General features: G+C 47.2%; 1 protein-coding gene across 1 annotated transcript; it reads right to left on the bottom strand.

Annotated features, from left to right (window-relative positions):
• Positions 1–3,304: 3,304 nt before the first annotated feature.
• Positions 3,305–6,166, bottom strand: LOC119385268 (gonadotropin-releasing hormone II receptor). Its single transcript, XM_037652747.2, has 2 exons — positions 5,297–6,166; positions 3,305–4,370 (listed from the first exon to the last, which is right to left on the bottom strand). The coding sequence occupies exons 1-2, from the start codon at positions 6,083–6,085 to the stop codon at positions 3,960–3,962; spliced, it is 1,200 nt and encodes a 399-aa protein (XP_037508675.1). The 5' UTR covers positions 6,086–6,166; the 3' UTR covers positions 3,305–3,959.
• Positions 6,167–8,479: the final 2,313 nt, after the last annotated feature.

Below are 8,479 nucleotides of genomic sequence, written 5' to 3'. Positions count from 1 at the left end.
ATATCTCGGCGGCCTAAGTAGAGGTCGGTACAAAGTGATTTCGATGAAGTTACGGCTCGGTTAGTTTTATTGCAACCGAGTGTGTTTGTTTTTCCCAGCAAAGATGGCAATTAAGTTCACGTGGAATGTCTGCGCAGCGCCAGAACAATCTAGTTATGTTTCTGCACTACGATCTGTGCTGGTTAACAGCAACAGCTACTTTTCCGAAGATATTGAATGCAGCGCCTACTTCTGTGTATATGTACGTTTCGAAACAAATGCTTCTAATCTCGGATAAGTGCTTTTAGCGGTTTATTACACGCGCGGGAGGTTTCTGCAACGCATGCGCAAAGCTCGGAGTAACCGTTGGCTTACAGAAACGTTTGTAAAATTTATGCGACTGCCCGAAAAAAAAATTGTTTTTGTGGCGGCTACGAAGATCACATCGGCAATATTCTGCTACGCCTACAAAGCACACGCACCCCATTAAGTGTTTCCCCTCAAGCGCGCCTTACGTTTTTGCTAAGTTTCATCGCGACGCACACAATAACTTCCGAATGGCGAAAAGTTTTATACTGTGACAACCATCGGCAACTCGGGCTGCCGCAAACTTCAGTTGTTTTGCTAGAGCAGACTATCCGAAGCATTTATGGCTTCGAGGTTTCGTTCACGATGTTCCTTCGAAAGCACGCTTTATTGCTGCGAGGGGTTCAGACGTGCGTTGGTGTTTTCCCAGCGACATGCTGTTAACCGCGTAGTTTTTCTTGAAAGCGCAATCGACGTAACTTACCAGCTTTTCGCAGCACAACTAATTATAACTTTGCCCGTAATTCATCCCCCCGCAGTCCCGATATTTCTTTGGAGGTATTACAGCAGCCGAAAACTAGAACGGCCGTTTGGATGAAATATTATCACCTTCATTTGTCTCAGTAACAGCTTTAAGAGCGAGAGAGAAAGAGAGATAATCACCGCCGTTCAAAGCACTGGATGAGACTTGTCGATGCTGCAGCTGCTAATGCAGGCCTGTTGCTACGAGAATCGCAACACCACGACTCCAGTACCCGACTGTAACACGATTGCCAATAAATCTGTCATTCCAGCGCTGGTGCCATCATTGTATTGCGGAAAGTCGCGCGAAGCACGTTCAAGTGTTTCCTCAAGACCACAGCTGTTGCAAGCAGCGTAGTCAGCGAAACCACTGTGGAGAATGCAAATGATTGCGTGAGGGTTACTCCTGGCTCGAAGTCGAAAAAAAAAAAAGCTCGTCATTTTCAAACAAATTGTTTTATTTTGCTTTAGAGTTGAAGCGGGGACATCCTGTGAACATTACCGGATTTGGGGACATCTGTATACGCGGCGCCATCTCTCGGCGGCAGCAACGGCGTCCTGCCACAACTGAATGGGAAGTAGGCGAAAAAAATCATATCGCTTGAAAAAAGCTAGTTATCAAAAACGACTCCGGGTTCTATAGAGCAGAAACCCACTGAAACATTTTGTAAAATTGCAGTGTCGCACTACAAAGCGTGTGGCTTCCCAAGACAATTAAACACTCTGGGAAGCGACGCGGTTTGTAGTGCGGTGCTGTAATTTTAACACAATATTCAAATAAGTCTCTGCTGTATAGAAGCGGGAGTCGTCTTTGACAACTAGCTTTTTTCAAGAGACATTATTTTTTTTTTTTTTGCCCATTTCCAATTCACTTACGGTAGGCCACCGCTATCACCGCCGAGAGATGGCGCTAAATGCACATGTCCCCAAATCCTGGTCATCCCTTCTTAGGAACCCTAGAATTTCACCCTAGAACCAGCGACACAAAGATGAAGCTGCGCGATAACATTAAACCTCTTGATCTTGTTACTTCAATTCCGCGGAAACTGTATGGTCACTGAAATAGATGTAAGGGGGCAGCTTACTGCTCTCCCACAGGATAGTGTATGCGTACATCTATACTTACTTACAACATAAGAAAACATCCACCGGCAATTCTGCGGTTAATGTAGCCGTAATGTAGTTATTGTGTACGGTCTTGTTGTAGTTCTAAATCCTGCGCTTAATGCAGCTCCACTACATTGAAACCCGAAGAAGTGCGTAGCACGGGCAACCCAGCCATTTCATTGGCAATCGCGCAGGTGGTGGCGCCCTCTCAGCCGGATGTCTCTGAAGCGTTTCTCAAGATTTTAGGGAAAACAGTATGATTAAGTCTCGGCTATGTATGTAGTTTATATTATTTTAGACCTTGTTAGTCAATTTTGCACTGATTTTGAGCATTGTTAGCCTTGTTTTAGGCCTGTATTGACCACTGCGTGACCGCGCGACATGAGGCAGTAGATGGACGACCACTCGGGCCCCAAGAGCGCTGCGCACTTCGAGGCAGCGCCAAGATGGGGCGCTGTGTTTTCAAGTTCAAGATATGTGCTCGAACTAGCCCACCTTTCACCGCTTGTTCAGTTCTGCTTTTAGCCATAGTGTTAACATACCGACTGTAGTTATAGCTAAGGGAAAGCTGATCCTCCTTCTTGCATTGTAGAATGATAAGGAAGAAAGCGTATGAACTGTTCTTAGAGCGATAGCTACTCCTCCCGGTACAAACCCAGAAAACACCTGTGTGCATGTGCTTGACCTCCAAGCTTAGCCAAGGTCAACCCCGGTGAAATACCTTCAGCGAACAGTAGGGCCACACACGCTGCTTTCTTTCTATGTTTTCTGTTACCGGCCCATTGCACGTAGCTGTTGCCTTGCGCAAACCGCGCCAGCATGTCTCGGAACATTCTAGATTATTTTAGGATTATTTGTTAGGCTTGAGCGAGCAAACGCGAATAGCTGAGTTTATTCTCGAACTAACGTGGCCACCAGCGATAAGGCTCGAATGTTCGATGCCGCATGCATAAATGCCGACGCGCCTTGCCGCTGTTCAGTTTATCGACGGCCGACGCCCTGTTCGCCGCTATCAGTGTACAGCGTGTATTGCTGTAGCTTGAGTTTTCATTTCCCGGCTACAAGTTCGGCCATATAAAGGGTCTCATATTGAACACACCGACTGCTGCCTTCGTCACCGTCGCGACCCCGTGACACTATAGTGCGGCGCCTCAAGGTCAGTCTTTCGTGCCGCCATCGCGTCGTGAGTGTCATTATCAGCATTATCCATCTGACATGCTCACGAGAAGCGCCAGGTTCTCGATCGAGTCCGTATTCTCGCTCTACACCCTTGCTACCCCTTTATTATGTCTCTTCAGGAACGCCGGTTTACTGGGTTTGGCGTGCGATGGCAAGTTACACGAACCTTTCCTTCCTCTCCCCCCCCCCCCCTATATATTTTATAGGCAGCCAAACGAAAAAAAAGAGAGAAAGCTTTAAGAAAGTATTATGTTGGTACATAGTTCTTAACCAAGCAACAGACACATTGATTTGACACAAAAGCCAGTACAAAGTGTGCCCGTGGAATCGGCTACTGTATTAGAGCATACTTACCGTGACATCGGCGCACTGCAGTTAGCTTGACTTATGCATGATGCACAATACGAGTCCATTTTTTTTATTGAAACAAAACTCACCCAGATGACCTAATCACCATATTGCACTGACCGTCAGGCCTTTTAACAAAGGTGTACAAGGACGTTGAACGTTCCGTAAAAATCAAGAATATAAGATATATACAATAATTATATGAATGCACGGGACGTATGTATGATGAGTAACGCTTCGGAGGAGCTCGTCGAAGCAGAGCACCTTTCTGATCTCGTATGAAATGTGTCTGTCCATAAAACGCAGTACAAACACACTCGCTTACATATATAAATACAAAATCCACCAGACACACCGCTTTTGATCAGTATGGTCGTAGGTACCAATCGCAGTTAAAGTCGGTGGTTGTGTGACGTCATCACACTTTCACCAATCACAACAGCAGAATCAGCACATCACTGTCTCTCACCGCTCCCTGTGCGCGAAGACTTGCTGAAGCGGCGGAAGGGTCCAAACCGTCATAAGCTGCTGAGCTCCGTGGGTTGACCAAATGAAGAGACTTCGCTGACCTTCCTCGGTGTGAGACTGTACGTGGCCGGCGAGTTCTGCTTTTCCGGAACGGTGTACAGCTCGACGGCTCCATTACCGCAGTCAGTGTGACCTCCGGGAAGCTCGGATACCGCGTCCTTACGGAAGGGCATCACGAACCGCTTCCGCTTTGTGCTTCCGCTGCTCTTTTGAAAGAATAGGAAGATGTAAGGGTTCACGGCGCTGTTCGAGGCCGAGATCACGCCGAACAGTGCCACCATGTTTTGATCCAGAGAGGCGCCAGCGCCGGCGAAGGCGAGGACCATTTCGAGCACCATGTAGGGAACGTTGGTCACCAGGAATGCGATGAAAATGGCGGCAGTGAGCTTGACGGTCTTCACCTGTGAAGAATGATGAACGAAAAGCATATTGAAGATCGGGACCATAATACACCCACAAAGAAATGTCTGCACTAATACCCATTGTACGAAGAGAATCCGGTTGTTATGGCTTTGTGCGTTCAGTTTAACGTAGCGTAAGTTTTCAACGCAAATTTAGCGCACTAGGCTACTCATGTGATCGAACAGCGACTGAAAAGTCAATATATAGAACATTCGCAAAATTCACGTTAGATCACATGTGCATTGAGGTAATCTTTGTGGCAGTGTAATTGAGCAAAGGAAAAAGATGATGATTCTAAAGAGTAGTCCGGGACGGCTCGCGGTATCTTCACGCAACTGAGCAAGTGCTATAATCATAAGCACCAGTGCCGCCGTAAAGAAAGTTTTCATATTAAAGCGAGAGCCGGGTAACGTTCCTTCTGTCCGAAGTGCCATCGAACCATGTAGCTTGCATATAAAAACTCTCGCATTTTTTCTTTGCTTCACTCTGGATTACACGCCCATGCAAGATTGCATAAATTTCAGGTTGTATAATAATTGCTGTGTTTTAACGTCCCAAAACCACGATATGATTATGAGGAACGTCGAAGGGGAGGGATTCGGAAATTTCGACCACCTGGGATTCTTTAACGTGAATCTAAAACTAAGTACACGGACCTCGAGCATTTTCGAATCCATCGAAAATGCGGTCGCCGCGGCCGGGATCCGATCCCGCCACTTTCGGGTCAGCAGTCGAGCACTATAACCACTAAACCATAAATTCCAGGTTAGCACCAACCAACATTAATTATCAAGGACTCGTCGCAAGGCTTTGTCGCCATAAATACGTTTTAGGCGATCTGCCATTTGTAGGTCTCTGCGTTGATTCCAACGCATGACCATGGCTCAAGAAGGTCTGACCTATTCTAACAAAGCTACTACAGTACCTTAGCCTTTGGGAAGGGTGAGGCAGTCTGATGTCGGTTCTTCACAGCCGAGCTCTGTTTCCATATCTCGATCAGGATGCGGCCGTAGAGCACGACCAGCAGAATGAGGGGGACCACAAAGACGCCCAGGAAAACGAAGGTCATGTACAGTTGACGAGGAAGCGACGAGTCCGCCTTCTGGGCGTAGAACACCGACGCGCAGTACTGAAGTCCCACACCGGCTTCAACGAGCCGGAACATGTAGAGGTTGGGCAGAGAAGGGATCAGCGAGGCGAACCAGGCAGCGGCCGCCAGGTGTGAGGGCGCCAAGCAGGTGGCGAGCGGGTACACAATGGCGAAGTGCCTGTCCAGCGCTATGCTGACGATCATGTACGTGGACGACGCGAGCGCGAAAGTCTGGAGAACCTTGAAGACTCGGCAGAACGCGTCACCGGCAATCCAGGCGCGGCCCATGATCTCCCACACTGTCTGAGACGTCATCGTCACCGTTGTAACCAGAAGGTCGGCAACGGCGAGGTTCAAGAAGAGGACGTGCGCTTTCTGGTAGCGCCTGCGGCGATGGTTTCGTAACAGCCTCCAACAGACGACGCAGTTGCCGGCGATAGAGAAGGCGATCATGATGACGATGACAGTGATGCGCACGTGACTGTGGTACTGCGGTCCGAACATGGACTCTTCATCACTGTCTCCGATTTCGCTAGTCTGCAGGGACGATAAGTTAGAAGTGGCGTTGCTCTCGGCGTCTTCCAGGGCGGCATGGCTGGAAGCCTTTGTGGAGATGCCCTGCATCGCTCACAGTTGCTTCGCGGCGTTTCCCACCATAAGGCCGAAAATTGCAAAGCTTGGCGCCAGTCCAAGTTCCCGTCTTGAGTGCGTGACCAAACTGAGAGACTGAAAAGAAAAAAAAAACGAAACAAAAAATTGGGGGCCGCTTAAGCTTCGCCTTTAAGAGTTGAACGCGATAGCGAAATCCTGCCCCTAGTGCGCACTTCGAACACTACGAGTGTTTAAGAGAATGCGCGCACTAAGATGTGTGCCTTATGTAATGGGTAGCATGCTTCAAACCAGGAGCAATTATGCGCGAAAAACTTTTTTCGAAGTTGCGATGCACCCACTACGTGGTCTTAAGGGAATACGCGCAGTAATGTGTGTGCCTTTTGTAACGGGTGGCTGTCTTTAAACCACCAAGTCGTTATGATATTGACATGATGTGACGCCCGATGGCAATGTACGCTTGTACCACGCATTATTACTGCGATATTACATCTCGTACTGTGACACCTGTATACAGAACGCGTATTTTTGGGAAGCATGAAAGTTACTTTCAGTGCAGCTCCAAGCAGAGGCGTGGCTGTGTGGTAGAACACCTGCTTGCCACGAAGACGGCCTGGGTTCGATTCTCACTCGGACCCAACATTTTTATTATTTATTTCATTTGCAGCTTTTTCGATTTTTCAGTCACGTACAAGATGATTTTTCACTCACAACCAACGGCGCCGACGCCGACGGCGGAATTTCTGCGATACGAGCTCTTTAACGCTATCGCGTTAAAAAGTGATCAGTGGTTCGGAATTAGTATAACGCTTTAAAATGGTCAAGGTTCCAACTATACATTTTTGAGACTGGAAGGATGGTGACTAAAGGTGTACGAACAGAGAAGTATGTCACGTAATTAACCGTGTTCAGGAACGTTACACCTCTTGTATCACCGTGCACAATATGGATGATAACTAAAAACGCTTACATACAGAATACTACACAGCATATCGCCAAATCACAGAATATATCGAACGTCCCAGGCTGCTTAATTAACAGGTCCGTTTAATTAGGATACTTATGAGCTGACATAACACGTGCAGGAATTTCAGCCGTAATTTATTGTTTGATTAAGCAGAAGACAAGGTGTGCTATTACTGGTAACGCTGTCAGTCGCGGCGCACAGGTTTAATGCATTCCTGTGCGCGTGGACTCGTATGATGCGCGCGTACAGCATGGAAGCTTGTCCGCTGAGGTATTCAGCGAGTTGCTGATCCTGGAGGAGCCATGCCAATAGAAGTTGTTGGAATGAAAAGAAAGCGCTTTAAAGATGGGAGCAAACGCTGTTATATGAAATCCGATGCACCGGCGACCCACCACTAAAACGGGAACACTACACTTTTAATTTTCTCTGCGCACAATACAGGGCACGGCGGCGCAGCGAACTATCGCGCATAACTTTGGGTGGAAACGCACCAGTCCAGTTACGAACATTCGATCCTGGAGTATGAGAACCGCAGTATGTTTTACGCGTAAAATTCCAATATTACGTTCAATATTTTAAAAATATTCGCCGCTTCTTTGCTGTCTTGAAGTGTAACGTGAAGAAACGTACACTGTGCGGACGTGTAGTCATATTGAATAGTTTGAAGTTGCAGACACGACTGTTCTCTTGCTATTCCAGCAATACTGCGGCATGCGCATATTTTCACATCTGAACGCAGCAGTGCCTTAAAAAATTCCCGACATATTTCACGGGTGACAGCTGTCAGGAAACATCGCGGAGTCCCCGTGAAATGTATGCAGCTGCAGATTTTCAACGAAGCTTGTCTTGTCGGCACCTGCAAGAAGCCTTGCACTTGTGCAGGAAAGATATTCGAAAAGAAATTGAAGGAAGAAACGGTACGCAATATAAAGTACTTGCCCGTGTTCGTATACGTTATTACTCGACAGGGGCTCTTGGTTTTGTGCATTAAAGATAACGCGCATGAGGAGCTGAATGAATCACACTTTGTAGGATGGACCAAACGTGAACGTAGCGGGTCTAGCTTTCTTTTTACAGATGCATTCCTCCCAAGTATACTCTGAAACTACCAAGGCGCGTTTCACTAAAGATAATAATGATATCTGGAGTTTAACGTCCCGAAACCACGATAAGGTTATGAGAGACGCCATAGTGGAGGGCTCCGGAAATTTATACCGCCTGAGGTTCTTTGACGTGCACCTAAATCTAAGTACACGGGCTTTGCTAAAGATAAAGAAGCTATGAAGAAAGTGCCTGCGGATGCGTTCTGCGTATGAAACAGCGCACGCGTTGTTGAAGTACCTTGAAGGAAATTCCATGAAAGTGCAAGGCACGGTGATGAGCAGAAAACAAAAGCAAAATGTACCTCTTCATTATAGAATTTAGTAATCTTGCTAACTGCA

Source organism: Rhipicephalus sanguineus, chromosome 3, assembly GCF_013339695.2.
Source record: "Rhipicephalus sanguineus isolate Rsan-2018 chromosome 3, BIME_Rsan_1.4, whole genome shotgun sequence".
Classification (NCBI taxonomy): domain Eukaryota; kingdom Metazoa; phylum Arthropoda; class Arachnida; order Ixodida; family Ixodidae; genus Rhipicephalus; species Rhipicephalus sanguineus.
The sequence above is the reverse complement of the archived record's forward strand: the minus strand, read 5'-3'. Positions and strand labels throughout refer to the sequence as shown.

Bases quoted from the DNA above. Each gene is read 5' to 3' on its own strand.
- LOC119385268 (XM_037652747.2), bottom strand. From the start codon at position 6,085: ATGCAGGGCATCTCCACAAAGGCTTCCAGCCATGCCGCCCTGGAAGAC. The intron at 4,371-5,296 runs GTACTGTAGTAG...CATTCTTCACAG, and splicing joins CACCCTTCCCAAAGGCTAAG to GTGAAGACCGTCAAGCTCAC.